This window comes from Lissotriton helveticus, chromosome 5_1 (genome assembly GCF_964261635.1).
Source record: "Lissotriton helveticus chromosome 5_1, aLisHel1.1, whole genome shotgun sequence".
Classification (NCBI taxonomy): domain Eukaryota; kingdom Metazoa; phylum Chordata; class Amphibia; order Caudata; family Salamandridae; genus Lissotriton; species Lissotriton helveticus.
The window spans coordinates 1,984,830,925-1,984,850,069 of NC_136065.1; the positions used below are offsets into that span (position 1 = coordinate 1,984,830,925).

The 19,145-nt window shown below is 45.0% G+C and overlaps 1 protein-coding gene across 3 annotated transcripts in view; it reads left to right on the plus strand.

Moving 5' to 3' along the window:
* The window catches only part of THRA (thyroid hormone receptor alpha), an 869,330-nt gene extending 856,337 nt beyond the window's left edge, over positions 1-12,993 (plus strand). For all 3 annotated transcript variants that reach the window (XM_078645685.1, XM_078645686.1, XM_078645687.1), the window contains one exon: positions 987-12,993. In XM_078645685.1, the coding sequence (XP_078501811.1) occupies positions 987-1,237 (251 nt within the window). In that variant the 3' untranslated portion in view covers positions 1,238-12,993. The remainder of the gene's footprint in view (positions 1-986) is intronic.
* Positions 12,994-19,145: the final 6,152 nt, after the last annotated feature.

The following is a 19,145-nucleotide window of genomic DNA, read 5'->3' on the forward strand; positions in this document are numbered from 1 at the left end:
TATGCGAAGGACCGTGGCTGTAAGGGTACAGGGTATGGGAAGGACCATGGCTGTAAGTGTACAGATAAATCAAGAAGCAGAGCTGGAAGATGAGATTAAAGCACATGGGTTTATGTGTGTGTCAGTGTCATGGCATCTAGCTGTAAATATGTAGTAAAGATATTGGTGTATTGGTATAGTAATAGTAAGGCACAGAACTTAGTCATGGAGTACTGTTCAGGCTGAAAGCTGAACATGTGCAGTAAAGTTAAACCCTGTGCTATAATCGAAGACTTTGTCATAACACAATGGTTTATTGTGGTTTCATAAACATAGAGCAGCAGTCAGTATATCACAGCAATAAATCAATTAAGGTGGAAGTCAAGATAAAAAATGCAACTTGAAACCATAAATCTCATAACTTACTTCTTCAGGTGATTCCAAATGCAATGTTATGTACTGAATGTGGAAATAGGTACAAAGTAAGAATGACCTCAGACCCAGGGGTACAATCGTAACTGGGGTGGTATAATAAGGATTCTTCTAGATGTCTTATCTATACATATGATTCCTAGTGTTATTGTCTTGTAAGCCAACAACGTTTCAACTCGGCAGCTATTATGGGGTCATCACCAGGACAAAGAAACATGTCAAAGAACAGGATTGCGGGTTCTGTCAAGAAAAATGAGTGACTTTAAGAAGTATAAAAATAATGTTTCCCTACTACGAGGAAATTGTATGAATGAAAACGTGTGAAGCTCTAGCAAATTAAGGTCTCCTGTAGGACTTGATCCAAAGTAAGATATAGGGGTCCCAGGGGCCCACCAACCTGAGAATAAGATAAAGAGAGCAGTCAGTACTCAAATTACAAAATCATTCTCTTTAAGCTTTTATTCGTTATAAGAGTGCAGAGTCAGACAGCAGTCTAGTCCATGCCTGTTATTGCCTGTTGTATTTTTTACTTGCTCTTGGGTACCTACTGACGCTGGTTGTCTTTCTCACTTCAGATCGCTCCGGCTTGACCTGCGTCGACAAGGTGGAGAAATGCCAAGAGACCTACCTCCTCGCCTTCGAACACTACATCAACTACCGGAAGCACCACATTCCACACTTCTGGCCCAAGCTCCTGATGAAGGTGACGGACCTGCGCATGATCGGGGCCTGCCACGCCAGCCGCTTCCTGCACATGAAGGTGGAGTGCCCCACCGAGCTCTTTCCACCTCTGTTCCTTGAGGTGTTCGAAGATCAGGAAGTCTGAGGATCCCAGTGGAAACACCCGGGTTGCCCCCCCTTCTTGGATTTTTATTTTCTGGAAGGGTTCCTTTTTGTTTTTATTTAAAGACAAAAATAAGACTCTTGAAGACTTAAAAGACTTTCTACAGAGTTGCTGATGAAGCCCACTACACCCTCCCCATGTTTCCCGGTACCCCAAGTCCTGCACAAGGCATCAGGAGAAAGAGAGCTAAGCATTAAAAATAGCTGCTTACTTAATTCGAGAAGGAGGCTAGGAGAGGCCACTTATACTATAGAAACATGGGGGCTACAGTGTACACCTTCCTGACATTGACACCCTGTGCTGCATGGCAGCCATCTTGTAAATACGGGCACTCCCATTTGCTACAATGGCAGCCTGGCCTGTGATTTGCAGTTTCCATATTTTTGGGTAAGAACACCGGGTTAATATCAAAAGAAACTAATGTTTTATCTTTATGATAATTAATCTCTTGGTGAATGATAAAGCATCACACTTTCTTACCTAAGTAATATAGAAACTACAGTAATAACACCAGTGCCTCCATTTCAGTAATGGGAAATACCCCAAATGGAAGGTGGCTGTCAAAATCCTCTACTATTCTGATCTTTGTTTTATTTTTTTTAGCAGTTCCTTTCCATGCCTATGTGACAAGCCTTCGAGCACAGTGGGCACTAAGTCGGCTAACATCACCAAAATGAGTTTTTTCCACGTCTTATTAACTATTTTTGTAGTCTTGTGTTTTTTAATTTGGGAAACAAAGTTAAGCCAAGCCCCGCCCATATTTTATTTTTACTCTATAAAAAATGAAAAACCCAAAAAACAACAACATAAAATAGGATTGACTTCCTGTCCCAGACGGCTCCTAGAGTCATTTAGCCTGGTCTCTCTGAAGCAAAGCTTCTCATGGCAAAAAAGACCAAAAACGTTCATAGGAAATAGAATCCCCCAACCTTCCTCATCACACCGAACCCCAGAATTCTGTATATGTCCGCCATGAAATTCTATGCACCGAGACAATCAATTGGATTTTCATTTTCGCTGTGTGATGCACCCCAAAAGAGGAGGATTTAAATTTAAAAGCACTTTGGTATAGCCACTAATTAAGCACCTTTGACACACTTCCTTTGTCCCGGCACAGCCATAGAATCGTACATGGAAGTAGAATGCATGACCAGGGGAGCGTCAAACGTGTTCCTGGATCTGAGGCCATTTTCCTTCTCCAGCCCTGTTTATTCATTGAGCGGAGCAGGTTCCCTCATGGAACAGGCAGGGAGCTCCCCAAAACAGACCCTCTCCATTGTGATATGGTCAGGCTCCTTCATGGATCAGCAACTGTCCATCATCAGACAAGCAAGCACCTTTGCGCGACCGGCTCGCTCCATTGTAATGTGGACGAGCGGGCTCCATCGTGGAACTAGGAAGCACCTTTGTGAGACCAACAGGCTCCACTGTGAGATGGTCCGCCTCCATCGGGGGAAATGCAGAATCCTTTGAGGTACAGGTAGGCTTTATCATGGGACTGGCAAGTGCCTTTGTGAGAAAGACAGTCACCATTATGAAAGAGCCAGGGTCCATCGTAGGACAGTCAGCACCCCTTGTGGTACAGGCAGGCCCCTTATTTGCTTAGGCTCCGACATCTTTTTTAGGAAAGCGTCCATTGTTGGCCACGCAGGCGATTTTGGCACCAGCAGGTTCCTTTGTGGCTCTGGTTGTTCCATCACGAAGACAAGCAGGCTTAGTTAATGTTCCGTCGCAAGAGCGACAGCCTATGCTTCTGGAGTTAGAGTACCCTACAGCGCTCATTTCAGTAGAGGGCTCTTTAGAGAATGATGCATAGTTTCAAGTGGCCTCTGCAGTTCTTACTCAGATCCAGACCGATGGGAAATGGTGGATCTGAGGGATATAAGAAAATGGAAGATCTAAAGACCCTTAATGGCCTTTTAAAAGAACAATATTCAGCACAAAATATGAAGGATGGAATTATTGAATGAATCTCAGCACCTTGTAATCACTCTGAGCTGCATTCCAATCAACTGTTGTTAGCTCATCTGTGCCACTACAGATGGGGACCAACCACATGCAAATTAGTCTTGGCCCTCTTACACAAAATTTGCACTATTTCAGGACTTTGACCCCTATTGAATGAAAATGTAAACTTTTAGTGCACATAGAGCACTTTTTTGCAAATTTGACGGCTGAATCTGTGAAGCAGATGCTGTCTGGGTGGTCACCTAATGCCATATTCGTGAGTAACAACCGGATCTTTGCACCAGTGTCTGTTTGCTCTCCCCACAGTATCTGCCAGTACCATAGTCAGACCTCTAACTACTGAAAGTCACTGCTACTCCAGGCCCTTAGCCATATTTTGCATGGTTTTTCTAGAGCCTACGCAAATGTCATACTCTTCATTGGTCACTTGACTGGGATCAGTCTAGTTCCTCCTACATTTAAGGGGATTTTATATTATAAGTGTCCACTGGATGTCACTTTCTGCTCCCTTAATGCAATGGGCAGTTTGCCATGGGCAGGACCACTGGAATTATGCGGCAGGGGAAGACCAAATGATTCAGTAAGTTGGCTAAATTAAGCAGCAAATAGAGGCAAATTGTGCGGTATAGTGCAGCACATTTGAAAGCTGTATTAGTTTGCAATTTTTACATGTTACACTGCATGGGCAAAGGTTTCAACTAATAATTGGTGTAACACCTACATTTAGCAATCAGCAACTGATGGATGACCTCCCTCCATGCAACAAAAGACCAGCCACTGCGCGACAAGAGTGATAGCATTGTAAGGGACTTTTGATGTGATTAAACTAGAAACAATATTTTGTTAAAATCTATAAATCAGGCAGAAGATGACAGATTTTTGGGCAAAGTGCTGCACATCCATAATCGTATGAAAAATGCAGCTGCAGAATCGCATCATTTCAGTGACCTTAGCCGCAGGTTATGAATGTAGGACCTTGTTCACCCTGTCCTGGAGGTCTTGGGTCTGTGACGCATCTGATTCTCAAAGCTAGAATTGTATTGATTTAGCAGAATGTATTCCACCTTCTCACAGTCAGTGGACACAACTCACTTGTCTGAGGTCACGAGTGTGGTGCTGCTTAGCACAACCTTTGCAGACACACATTTTACAGTCGATATCCGCAGGCACCTTATCTCCCTCTCCATCCAAATAAAGTCTGCAATGCATGATGGGATCCCATAAGCAAATGCCAGGGCGCTCCCAAGCCTCTAGCTGTGCAATAACTGGGGGTCCACACTGGAGAAGTGTGAGCCATAGGAGGTAAGTCCTTCGGAGGAGACGTTAAACCACGCCCCGTCCGTGCACGTGGACGTTAAAGATCCCAGGAAGCTTTTTTAAAAAGGCTGGGCGACCAACCCAGTATCCTGGCTAAAAGAAAAGAAAAAACCAAACCCCTTTAGCACTTTGCTTCAGCGATCACCAAATATTTCCTCCTCCGGCTCCACCCTCGATGTGGCTGCACCTTTCCTTGCAAAAGCATATTGAATGTTTGTCCTTGTTGCAGATGGCACCAAATATTCCCCACCCCGGCCATGCGGCATCTTGGGCTGGACATTCTGAGTGTACATGACATTTTGCACCAGGTATCCGCTGAGAGGAAGAGGAGCGTGATTCACAGACTGTTGTTACTTTATGACCTGATGCCTTCCTGGGTGCATGTGTGAGATCTTGTCTAGGGTGTTGCATGAGTGTACCGCATGCATCTCACCCAGGTCCCTGCCTTCACTACACCTCCTAGATCTGAGCTCGGCTCCCCTTGTACAGTGGGATTCTCTCAAGATCTGATCTGGGTTGTGTTGAAGAAACTACTTAGATTTGACCTGGTATAGCCCCTAGCCTGGTTTACTTTCGGGTTGGTACCACGGATCCCAGGGATCTGTGACCTGGTATCCCCCTGTTTAATACATTCTCACAGAGCTCACTTCGGTGATGAGGCACAGTAGACACCTTCAGTTTTACTTTGAGAGGCTGGCAGGGCTCCCGGCCCTGAGAAGTTGACTTGTTCGTGCATCGTTTTCTTTCTAGATCATAGGCCAGATTTAATGGCTTTATAGCCACAGCACAAATCCTTCCTACATTTCGCTGTCCATCTCGGGCACCCAAAAATCCTTGCCAACTGAGACTATATCCGACACCGTGGTGGGGGCTATTTCCTCCCCCAGCCTTTCATAAGGTGTCTCCCTCTTAGCTACCCATCAGGGCTGAGTACCACTACCAGCCCAGCAGCTGATCTCTGGTGACCACTCAAAGTGACCAGCAGGGACAGCCCACTCCACACTCTAACTTTCCTAATGGCCACAGCCAATTGCATTCTGGGATCAGGAGTCCCAAACTTCTCAAAGAAGCCAGGACTCCGAATGCCAGCTCTGGGACAGGAATGTACCACTTGCGCCTCTCCTTGCTTCCCCCCCCCCCCATCACCCTTCTCAACTGGTCTCAGACCACAGTAGAGCATTATCTCAGCCACCATTACCATGTGCCTCATGTGTGTGGGAGAATATTATGCCAGCGTTTTTTTTATAAAGCAAAGCGTAGAAAAGTAGTTTGAGTTTAGAAAGTAAACAGCAGTAACCCGAAGCGTAGGGTGGAAAGGGGGTGGTGGCTTCCTTTGCTCCCAGACAGCCCTCTTCTACAGGCTGCACTGTGTCTTATGAACGAAACCCAAGCCATTGTTGAGCTCCAGAGCATGTTTTGATTCTGGAGTCGTGTTTTTTTTAAAACTAAACCTTGAACTCCTGTTGCTAGGGGACATCTAGTCCAATTTAACAACCCCTCCCCCAGCGATCCACTTATGCAGCCATAACCTCCCCTCTCTCATGACCTCTGCCCCTCCCCCTGGCTTTCAATTAACCTTTGCCCCCTTACAAACTCTCTGCACTTCCTGTGACCTTTACCCCTTCTCCTGTAGCTTGCAATGCACCTTTGACCTGCACGCGCCTCTTTCAAACTCTCCATGCACCCCTTCCGCTCTACCGCTCTCCTCTCAGCGCACTTCATAACCCTCTCTCTTTAACATGGTCTTTCAGTGCACCCCTGGTCTCTGCCCCTCTTTCGAGCATGCAGTAAATGCCCTGCCCTCTGCTGATTCTAATGCACGCTTTCTTTGCACGCTGCACTGCCAGTGCACACCCTGGCACGCCATTCACCCGATTTCTGCCTGCAACGCCCCTATGGCTTCTCTGCTTTCCCTGGCCTCTGTCCCTCCTCAACCACTGCCTTTTTTAAACCTCTGACCTCTCTGTCCATGACCTCTGCCCCCTCTCTGGGGCATTTTACTTTTACCTCCTGACCTCCGTGCATCACTGACACCTAAACCATACATAGGGCTTCCCTTTGTTCACCATACTTGACCCCTGCACCTCCAGCTCTCCCTGCCCACCTCCAGCTCTCCTTATTCGCCATGACCTCTGCCCCCTCATGACCTCTCAGTAAACACTTTGACCATTGTCCCTCCACAGCCTCTCAATGTGCCTGAATACCTCTGCCCACTAGCCCCTTCTAACTACACACAGAACTTCGTTCCCTCCATGACCTCATGAAGTGTTCCTCAACAACTGTCTCCTCCCACTTGGTTAAACTTGCACCCTTTGACCCCCTTGATCCTAGACTGGGGGTACTACAGTCTTTCCTGGAGCTCGATGTACATATTCCTTAGAGGATTGTTTTTGTATGGAGTCCTCTTCCCTCCAGAGCCACACCCACGCTCTTTCTCCAAGCATCAGCCAGATTTTTCAGTGGGCCCTGGGTATCTGCAACAACTTTTTCCACGACCGCCTGGCGATCTGAATTTCAGGTCACCTTCCACTCAAGGAATTATTGTGGGACTACAATGACCCTTCCGTTTCTACAGGGACAGATCAGGGACCAGGGGGTAACTTCCCCACCATCAGCAATGGGGGCCAAATTGACTGTGACCCTTTGTGGGGCGGTACCTCCACTCCTGATCATCAAAATCTCCGACTTTCTCATTTTCACCCGGGAGAGGACGCCATTGCATGCAGCATTTCAAAGGCCCCTTGCCCACGCTGAATCCACCAACAGAAAGCGATAGCAGGTATCAGAAAAGCATGTTTTGTAGATGTCTGGCTCCTCTCTCTGGTCTAATGAGTAGTGATAAGCTGCAACTCTCAGGCCCAATGTGCGGGGTGGGGCGCTATCCCTCTTTGAAATCTCTACCCCATAACTATTTCTATTTCCCCCGCGGGGAACAAAAACAGGAAATTGGGAAGAAAAAAAAAGCAAATGAAAACTATGAAAAAAGAGTTTAAAAGAAGAAAGCGATGGAAAACCTCAAATACAGCAGAGACGCTGAGGACGCTCATGTTTCATCTGCCAATAAACTGTATGAACAAATCCAGCTCCTTCACTTTATTATGCATTGAAGCACTTCGCAGAGGATGCGGCCTTATGCCCATCGCTGCCGGACTTGCCCAGGGCACAGACTGACTTTGCGTCTTTCACCACCACTGCAAGGATCTCAATGGCACAGCCTCTACCAACCACTGAAGGATTGACCCAGGACAGCCTACATCCTCTGCTGCAGTATTTCCCCAGGGCAGAGCCTGCATGGTCTATTCCAATAACAGCCATTGGTGCGTTGCGTCGATCAGCTGCTGCAGGCACCCTTGCATGTCCCCTGTACCTGTTGTTGCAGGATCCACTAAGAGTTCGCGGCTTGTATCAGCAGCTGCAGGATCTGCCCAGGGATCATGTCCTCCATCTGCAGCTGTTCGTCACCAAGTGTTCGTCCTATGTCTGCTGTGACAGGATCCACCCAGAGCGTGCCTCCTATAACAGCAGCTGCAGGATCTACCCATGGCACAAATCTTTCAGTTGCAGCTGTAGGATCCACCAAGGATGCAGCCTGTATCTGCTATTGTAGGATCCACCAAAAGCATTTAGCCTATATGAGCAGCTGCAGGATCTGGCCCAGGCATGCATCTTTCAGTTGCAACTGTAGGATCCGCCAAGTGTTCTTCCTGTATTTGCTGTGGCGGGGTCCACTCAAGAGTGTGCTTCCTCTGTCAGCAGCTGCAGGTTCTAACCAAGGCATAAACCTCTCAGTTGCAGCTGTAGGATCCACCAAGGCTGTTGCAGGATCCACCAAGACCATTTTGCCTATGTCAGCAGCTGTAGATCTTGCCCAAGACCCGCATCTTTCAGTTGCAGCTGTGAGATCCATCACGAGGGCTCCCTGCATCTGTGTTGCAGGTCCACCCAGAGCAAGCAGCCTGTATCAGCTGCTGAAGACATGCATCTTTCAGCTGCAGCTGTAAGATCCACCAAGGGTGGATCCTGCATCTCTAGTTCCAGGATCCATCAAGAGTATGCAGCCTGTATCAGCCTCCGAAGGCGGCCATCCATCAGCTGCAGCTGTTGGATCTACCAAGGGCGCATCGTATATCTACTGCTGCAGAATTCACCCAGAGCGTGCAGCCTGTCTCAGCTGCTGCAGTATGTAGCCGAGTCATGTATTTTTGAGCTGTCACTGTAGGGTCTACCAAGGGTGCATCCTGTATCTACTATTGCAAGATTTGCTCAAGCTGCGAGGTCTGTATTGGTTGAGGCAGTATCCCATCTGGGCATGTGGTCTGCATCCACAGCTGCAGAATATACCCAGGGCACATCGTGTATAGCTGGTGCAAGATCCACTTAGGGCACACAAACTGTATTGGCTGCTGAAGAATCCAACCTGGACATGTGGCCTGTGTGCATTGGTTCAGAACTTCCCAGGGTGCATCCTGTGCCAGCTGCTGCAAGATTTGCCTCGGGCTTGCAGCTTGAAACTCTCAGTGCAGCATGAGTTCATAGTGCAGCTTCTATCCAGCGCTTCAGATTCTGTTCGGGCTGTGGTCTTAGGGCACCATTGCTGCAGCATGCGCTCAAGATGTGGCTTTGGACCCTCCCATCACTGCAAGATGTGCTCAGGGCGTGGCCTTGGGCCCACCGTCGCTGCAGGACCAACGCAGGGCGCATGCCTGTTGTGTCCGCAGCAAACATGTTCTAGGTTTTTTGTTCTTCAATTTTCTTTTCCAAACGTATTTTTTTCAGGAGGGGGTGGGTGGGGTAACATGGGAGTGAACTAACGCTTACCTCAGTAGGATGCAAGGGGAGGGGGCGGGTGGTGGTTGGGAGGGGCACTATCCTTTGCTGTTATTGGAAGAGGATGTTTTTGAATGTATTGCTCGTCCTAGACACCCCACCCCTCTGCTCCTCCCCACCTCAACATACATATGCACCTGCTATTGGAATGGGATACATCTCTGACTAAGCTATGCTTTTATTATTTTGTTTTATTTTCTGTGTATTTTTTTAAAAACAAACAAAAGAAACTTTTACGGGTTACTAAAATGTATACTTTTTGTTTATTGTCAGCAAATGTGGGTTTGTCCTGACACGAAGTGTGGTCTGTAGCGATTTTATTCTGGGTCGAAAATGTTCTAGTACAGGCGTGATCGGGTCAGAATGCCCCATTACGATGTATGCAGAACAACATGACCTGCCATGATGTGTGATGGAATGAGAAGGCCCTGACTGTATGTTGGGATGAAATGCCCCAGCTCTGTTTGTGTTGGGATGGAAATTGACCAGCACTTTTTGTGCTTGAAGGTGAATTCCCAGGCACTTATTGTGCTTGAAAGTGAATGCCCAGGCACTGTCTGTGCTTGGAGGTGAATGCCCAGGCACATTTTGGGTTGGAATGGTAATGCCTTGGCAGTATTCGTGCTTGGATGTGAATTCCTGGGCACTGTTTGTGTTGGGATGTGGAAACCCAGGCACAATGTGTTCTACGCGGGTAGTATCCTCCCACGGTTTTCAGTTGGGTGGAGAATGCCCTAATACAACGTGTACTATGTTGCTAATGTCCTGGCACAAGGTGGACAGGGTCAAGTATGCAATGGCACAATTGAGAATATCCTGTCACAAATTTAGTAGGAGAAATGTTTTGGGATGAGGTATTCTGGGATATATATGCACCAGAACTAGCTTTGCTGGATAAGACCGATGTTGGTCTGTGTGTGCAGTACGAGGGGATCAACAGGGCGAGGGGGTGGGATGTTGAGGGAGGGAGACAGTCACTTTAAAGTCACAGCACTACCAATGTTCCTCAAAATACCATTGTGCCTGTTTCTTGTCTGTGATTTGCTCTATGTTTCTAATGGTGAATTTTGCAGTTTGTTTCCTTTCTTCTTGTTCTTTGTTTCCTGCCTTTCTGTGCTTGTTGCTCTCGTCTCTAATTTAATCTATGTTCCCTGTTCTGCTGCTCGTATTCCTGCTCCTTCCTCAGCCTCTAATGAAATCTTATTCTTTTCTTCCATGTCTTTATTTGCACTTTTCTTGCTTTTTTTTACAACCCTCTTCTCTTTCAGGCATTGATGCCTTCTTCTGTTTTTATTCGTATGTCACATTTTTCCAATCTTTATCCTCGTCTGGGATGCGCTTTTTCCCAGTTGTCTAGTTTTCGGTCTCTGTTCCTACCTCTGTTGCTATTAATCCTAACTCTCCTGTTTCCAGTCTTTATTTCTGCCTCTCCTGCTGTAGTTTCTAGTTCTCTATCCCTGTTGCTGTTGTCCTGGTTTTGTCCACGCAAGTCTCTCTCCCTGCCTCAGTTGGTCATTTTCTCATTTATTCTAGTTCCAGTCTCTGTCCCTGGCCCTGTGTAAGGTCCCAGCAGTCCTCTTCCAGAGAAGGGGAGGTTCTAACTGTGGTTCTCCTCTGTTTCTCTCTTTTCCTCTTTATTGCACGTACACGTGATTTCCTTCCTGGTGCCAGACCCCAGCGCTTCAGTTAACTTTTTTGGGGGTGAAACTCATAAAATTCGAGGCCTAAATGTTTAGAGGTCGTTCCACGTTTGCAAGTGTGAAAACCAGCCCATGATTAAAATGGTGGAAATACATAATAATCCTATAATAATTAAAGCAACTTGTTTTTGACTTAGAGCTTCACATCTCACTTCTGCTGTTTCTAGGTACTATAAATAACAGGTATTATAACTACTAAATAATTTATGGTCCCCTACGGAAAAAAACGAAGTCATTGCTTGATGAAGTGTCTGCCAGAATATCCCTTATTTATTTGGTTTAATCAATTATGAGAATAGAAAAGAAAGCGGAGAAACTGGATGGATTTATCAAAGTCACAGTATGTCCAGAGAAGTTGTCGGCTGAGACACATAAGGTGGTGTAGAAAAGTGTTGTGTACCCTAATGCAAGCACTCAGAATTGGCTCCATTCTCTCCACCCCCAGTGGGAGAGTAAAAGACACCCACAGGTGGGTCCTTCAGATCCACCAGCAATGGTGCCGCTGCACCTGATGCACTAATAAAAGTTGTGCCCTGGATTGAGGGAGGCCTTGAAGGACCCACTTGTGGGTGTCTTTTACTCGTGGAGAGGAGTTGGCCTGACGGTTAGGGTGGTTGACCTCAAATCTGGGGAACTGGGTTCGAGTCTCAGCAATGACACTGAACATCCTGTGATTCTGGGAAAATCACTTAATGCCCCCGTGCCTAACAATAAAATTAATGTGTCCTCATGTAATGCAACTTGTGCTATGTAAAGCGCTCTGATACCCGATTCGGGTCTAGTTTGCGCTATATGAAACTCTGTAAAACAATTAAAAAAAATACGACATCTGCCAGTTCAAGAATACTCTTAACTATGGAAGTCACTATTTAAACACAATGGTCCTCTTCCTGAGTCTCACTGTCATTCTGATGCAGGCAAAATCAGCAGAGAGCGTACTAGTTTGGGTTATAGCTAGGGTACACACTTCACCTTTTTTTACCAGCACAATTGTGTGACATGGTAAAACCTGTATAACTCTGGGCCGAGAAGTACTCCAATGATTGGATTTTGCACCTTGGAACTGGATAAAACATGGAGTACCAACCGGTTATTCTCTATTTAGAGCTGTGGACCCCTGCATGGGGAGTCAATACCCCCACCCTTTGTAAATAAAGCATCTGTGGCAGTGCTTAATTTGAGTTGCTTTCCGGTGCTCCGCCAAGCACTTAATTGTCGACACCTGCACTTATAATAGTCTGCCACATAGTGGCACTGTTTTTCTAATGTGGGGATGAGCACAACAACAATTGTTTATTAATTCAAAATACATTAAAAACAACTAATACCTGCAGCCCAAGCCAAACCTATAGCTTTGGGGGGCTGGAATAGTCTGAATTGTCACGCTAGTAGGATAGTGATGGTTAGTAGGTGTGTACCTACTGTCCCTCGCAGCACTTGCAGGGCAATGGGTGGTGCAAGTTGCAGTGGCTTCTTGACGAGAGCTTCGGCACTTGTTTTTTCTCAAATTAAGCATTGAGGTATCTTTATTCAACTAGTGCAGTATTCCCTTTCCGAATGGACCCTGTCAGCAGGAGGCCCAAGAAGTCAATGTTTGGCTTCCAAACTTCTTTCTGTCCATTTGCTGTTTTCACATTTTCTGTTCTTAAAACCTCCAAAACGTGTTACTTGAAGCGCTGCATGGCCCCTTCTGCTTCCTCCCGGTCTATGCCTCGTCCTACGTTTTTGATTGTTTTGTGTCCAAGGCAATTTGATTTGTTTTTATACTTGCACACTTGTGTGTTTTACGAAAGCCATGATGACTGTGGTCGCACTTTCGCCTGCCATGCACATACTGAAAGCTGTTTATGTGTATTTCCGGCACTCCAGTGTTAGCTCCGTGCTAATTAAAGTTCTGTTCAGTGCTGGGCTTGCACACACCTGTGATTTCTGTTCTCAAGTTCAGCGTGCCTGGTGCCTTGTCGCCACCTAGTGTCCACTTTCCATATTGCTTGTGCCCATTTGCTGTGTTTTCGTTCTTTTCCCTCAGAATCGACTTTGTCCTACATTTCACCTAACAAATCCTCTTCTGTCGCATCACCTTTGTCAAAAAGAGAAATTTAGTGAATCTGGAGTAGATGTCTAAGTTTGTCAAATAAGGAAGAGCTGCTTATGAGAAAAACAATGTGAACTATATTAAGTCGGTGGTAAGAAATTATTATCGCATATGTTTAGAGCAGAGCTGTCCAACGCTGCTTTTACTGCATAGAATAAAACTGTATCGAGGTACCACTGCATAGGACCCACTAAATCGAGTTGCCACTAAACCAACCACGAGTTCAAATAATGTGATTATCCACCATATCGACACAGTTACATAAAGCGTACATTTATATCGATCAAATCTCTTAACCTAATTATAACATCACAATTTACCCTGATTGTTATGCTAACCCTAGGACTATTGCCTTATAGCCCGCTATTGAGGGCTGTATTGGTTGTTAAAGGCCATGAACCCAAGTTGCGGCTCGGGCTTATAACCAGGGAGATGGCCTTTAACTACCAGTACAGAGACCGAAGAACCGTAAAGCTATGAGAACATTACAGCCACTGAGGGTAGAATGTTCTAAATTAAAAAGAGAGAAACAGAAAGGCAGACCTTGAAATGCTGGGGCTCCGGGCTTATACCAGCCATTATTAGCCCTAAGCCATTTCATTGTCTTCAATTGAGCACCCAACATTCCAATGTTCCAATAGCCCTAATCCAATATGTCACCCAAACCATAACTCTAAGCCTATGCTAAAGCTTAGCCCTAAGTCTAACTTTTAAGTTTAACACTTTTGTAGTACCCTAATCCACATCTTAATCCTTAGTGTAAACCTAGCCCTAATGCTTAACCTTATCTGGAACTTAACTATAAAACTACACCATACCCTAAGCCTTAATCTAACCCTAACTTTTAACTTTACTCTGAATTTAACCATAAACATACACCATACCCTAAACCTTAATATATCCGTAATCCTAATTGTTAACCATTCCTAACCATAACTTTAATTTAGCATTTACACTATGCCTAAACCTTACCTTAATGCTAGTCCAAAGCTAATTCTAGGATTTATCTTAAATCTTTCCTTACACCTTACCTTAACAACGCGTCTTAGCCTAAGGTTAGTTCCACTACTTCCCTTAAACTTAACCATACACCTTGCACTGCTCCTAAGCCTAATTGTAAACTGACACCCTCTACTTCCCAGTATTTCTCAGAATGGTTATGCCTTAATGCAGTGCCTTCTGTTGAATTGTATATCCATGTAGTGAATTCTAAGTGCCCGGGGTGCACTATGTCCAACATTGATTCACAGGCGCCGGCTCCATTCCAGATCAACCAACCTCATGCAAAAACATTTCCTTAGTCAGTGGCAATCCTGAAAACGTGGCACAACTGTGGACCAACCACGTACAATGGACGGCGTTGTTTTTTTTTTATGACCCCCTGCCCCTCTTCAAGTTGCATCATGTAAGCACGGTCATTCGCCCTCTGTATTGTAAGAAGCAGTGGGACCACAAGAAAGTAACAAGCTGTAGATTTAGTCTAGAGTGAAGTAATGGCTCGCATCTTTTCCCAAACTTCAGTCTTGCTACCAAGTTGAAATATAGTTTACATTTGCAAACAGTATGTGTTCCTTCGCCCCCGCCACAGTCACTGAGCTAGGAAACGTGCCACCTCCTCTTTACAGGAAACTTATATTGCACGGTGCTGATGCTTCAGAATTAAGGCTTAGCATTAAAACTTGAAGAGACCTCAAAGAAGGAGGAGGTCACAAATGAGGTGTGGGCAGAATAAAGAGGTCACACCTTTTATTAGATAAACTTGTAGAAATAGAAGAAAGGTTGAGAGAAATGAAGCAGTGACCCAGTGATGTGTGATGGATGCAAAGGAAATAAGCGGTTCAGGTGTGCGTAGTTGGAAAACGGCGACGGTAATGCCGCTCTCGCAATTACCAATAATTTGGGGTACAGTAATTATCGAGTTCCAGATTACTGAACCATTTCAAGTTCCACCCTGAAGAATGGGGAATAACTGAAAATTGGTGTTTGTGCATCGATGTCCATGTTTTCCCTCGTTATGCAGATTTTCACCATATAAGTCTGCCTGCTTCAACCTGAGGACGTCTACCCTGTGAAAAAACAAAAATGAATGTGTTCCCTCACAACTTGTAATCCTGGTTCAGCCAGTAACTCCCATTGCCAGCCAAATCAGGATATTCTGCTAATGCTTAGTAAGGTCCTGAATGTGTAAGGTTTCTTGCAACACAGTTGCTTCTTTGCCCAGTTTGGAAAAGTGCATTTTCTGCGGGTCAGGAACGAGGCAACGGCACTATTGGCCCTCTTCACAATCGCTTTGACACCCATTGCACCATAAATAATTGTCTGTGCTAGTGGTAGTGCCTGTGACCTGCTCAAACATGTCCATCAGCTGTGCAGCATTCGTGTTGTGAGGGATGCTGGGGGATGGGCTCTATTTGTGTTGGGTCCCAGATTAAAGTTTTAGGTGAGATAACGGGAAGATAGTTTTTAATGTACCAGCAGTTGCCCTAATAGTGGTACCAGGGGAGTGGATTGTCAGCTTATTAGGGTGGTTGTGCCTGGCCTGGGCTCATGAAGCAAATTGGTATACAGGGTAATTGCTTATTTTGAGTTGTGTGTGGCTCTTCATATCTTCTCGTGACACAGGCCAGACTTCCCTTGACCTGCATTCTGTGAAGAATTGAGACCCATGCAGATGAGCAAGTGTCAATGTTTACCTGAGTTCCAGGTTGAGGTAGGAAACACATGCCCCACCCACGGCGCAACCTGTTCTCAGCTGCCAGCAAGCACCTGGTGCACACAGCACTCGAACTCTGTGTTCCGAAGCCTCACTGCTCCCTCAGACTGCACATCAGGTTGTAACACGTTGGTATTATGTGGCTGCTGCTTCCCTCTCTGACGGGGTCACATGTCCACTGCAGGGATTAGGTACTTGTATGCCACAGGTTGCAATCATGGAACGGCCACCAATCACAAGGTAGATAAAATGAGTACCATCAAGTTGTGTGATAGATCCATCTTTTATCAAAGTGCATCCTAAGTTCAGTCTGGAGCGAGCTGTGTCATATCGCATCACCGTTGTTCCATTTCAGATTTGAGAGCTAAGTCCCACGTGCCCTAGTGGTTCAGTTGTGGGTTTAAAATTCCCATGGCAGTGCATTGCGTGATTTTCTGGCCCTGCATGAATGCAGAGGAAGGTAGGAGTAAATTTTTACCCATGGTAGGGTCGTGGGTACAGTGACCATGTATATGTACATATAATCCCCCGGGCACATGCCAGAATGGCTTCCTCTGTATAAAACCGCTCATACTTGCTTTTCTACCCCAGTGCTAAAAATGTCATGGAAGTCCAGCTTTTTGGTACTATTGTCACTCCTCCCAAGGTTCACGTTATCCACAAATAGTAATGCGCCTCAGGTTGCCCCACTAAGAAGCAGAACAGGTGTACCTCAGTCTCTGATTTCCTATAAAGGAGAGACTTCACTCAGGAGAGGTAATGCAGATACCACTCAAATGGCTTCAGCCCATTGGCCCTGCTCTCCTACTTCCAAGTGTCTCAGTACCACATTAATTCATGGGTCTGGTAGATAGGAGGCATTAAGAATAGATCTACTCTGCTTTCTCTGAGGAAATGATGTCATGAATAGGCGTTACTCTGACATAATTTCCTTTTTCTTCCCCATGCTCCGCGACTGGATCCAGTCCCGGTTGGCTCCCCGGTTTTTTGTATACAAAATGTGTAGCCCTTCCTTCATACTGCTTAAAGGGAAGCATTCACAGTTTGTGTCCTACCAATTTCTACTGGTTATGTCACAGTACCAATATCTAAAAAGCAACCTGCACATATATCAACTCCGGAATATCAATAATTAATGCCATCAAAGTAAATATTCATAGAGAAGTATAGATTTATATTCTTACCTTCAGATCTACTTACCTTGATAATACGTCCACACTCAATTTTGTGGGGCCAATGTAAATGCAGGTCAATATTCACACTTCAATATTATTAGAGAACATTGTATCAAACGCCTCAGTTTTGCTTACATTGTGCGTGAATCTGACTCTCCATCGAGTAGGTATGTCTGACCCGACAGGGGTCTGCCTGCATACCATCCTTACAAAGACGAAAGGAGTTTGACATCTTATTATATGAGATTCCACAGCATCTTTGTGTCGTGTATTGTACAGGGAAGCTCAGTGTCTCCATGTCATGGATGATCATTTCAGCCTAACTTGACTTTTTACCCAACAGCACTGGGATTATATAATTTATACTTAAAATAGGAAATTCAAAATACTTTTGCCCAAAAAGACAGGACTGACTGAAGATCTCACAAATGACAAAGTCCTCTGGCAGATGTACCTGTGGGATAATGACTTTGCTATCACAGATCTATGGACAACTTGTAAATCACATATTCAAGATAATTTTTCCCTCCACCCAGAAGTAATCCCACTTCTCCTCCTAAGCCTTCGCAGATGATGCCTGCCTTTTTTAAAACTGGACTATTTGTATTTATTTTATATTTTCTTGTTGTGAATGTTCCCACTTGCTTCTTCCTCTCTCTCTCTCTGACCTTCAGGCCTTACTCCAACTTCAGTCACTTTGTCATTCCCTTTGGTAGCATTCAAAACCATAGAAACTGACTTTTAACACAGATTACAGCCATTAGTTATCGTACCGCGCTTCCCTCTGAGTTATAGGTCAGTCAGCGCTAACCTTAAGGGATGAGGTACTGCTCTGGTTATGATGAGCATGAAAATGGTCTCTGAATAACCAGCAAAATGTAAAACATTTCTACTTAGATATACATTACGCAAAAGAACACTAACCTCCACGCAAGAAGCAAGAGTATATCAATCACACATAAAGAGTGGATTCAAACTGGGAATTTAATACCATGTTGAAGCATTCTTGTGGCCAAAGCTTTTACTCCATGAAAACCATGTGAGGCATAAATTGTGATGTGTACATCTGCCTTTCTACCCAATTCTAAATTGGATTTAGCAAATCCAGAATATCAACATATGTGGCTGCTACCATGTTCATAGGTAAAAAGAATATATGGGGTATCTAGTCTTTGAACAGATTTATGGTGCAGTTACTCATGCCTGCATTAAAATATGTTTGTAATATGGGGAGCATATAAAAGGAAATGGGATATAAAACCCTAGTAAAAAGTATACTCTACTTGCAAGTACAGTCTTTCACTCTTGATTCAGGACCGCATATACATCAACAGGTTGTAAGTAACCATTTATGCGCTCAGCACCCTGTGTCGAGTAAATTCTCAAATCTTCCGAAAGTATATGTAAGCATTCCAACACATAGTTCACATCATACTATATATGCATGCTGGTTCAGTCGTCTATCACGAGGATCTCTTTCCTTCAGTATGGAGTCTCAGAAAGCTCAACTGATGCTTTGATTCAATGTAGATGGCAGAAATATCAAGTCTGTTGGTCATAGTGACAGCACCACTACACGTTCCCTTCCTGCATCGCTGATGGACATGCCAGCCAGCCAGTAACACTCCAGTAAATCTGCAATCCATCTGTATTCAGACTGTGCCTATGTTATTGAAAAGGGCCAACCGGAGGAGGAGCCGTCTTACCAGACCAGGAGACACCAGAGTGGCTTACTAGCCCAAGAACCACCAGTCTGGCCTCAGACTACCACAGGGCAAGTCAGGGCTACCATAAATAGTAATTGATGCATTTTTATATAGCACTTAGTATATCAGTATTGATGATTTCAAGCAGTATCTCATTTGTCACAATTATTCATTCAATGGTACTCATTTTATCGACCTCTGAAAGATAGAAGGCTAACTTGTCCTTACATGGATTTTCAATTGCGATCTACAGTTTACGCCAGATAGCAGGATTGTGCAGTTTGCACTTCACAAGATGAGTAATCTTGACAGGTGAAGTAAGGACCCTAAAGACATGAGTGATGGCCAGTCAAGAGTGAGCTTCTAGACACTTGGGATAGAAATAGTGT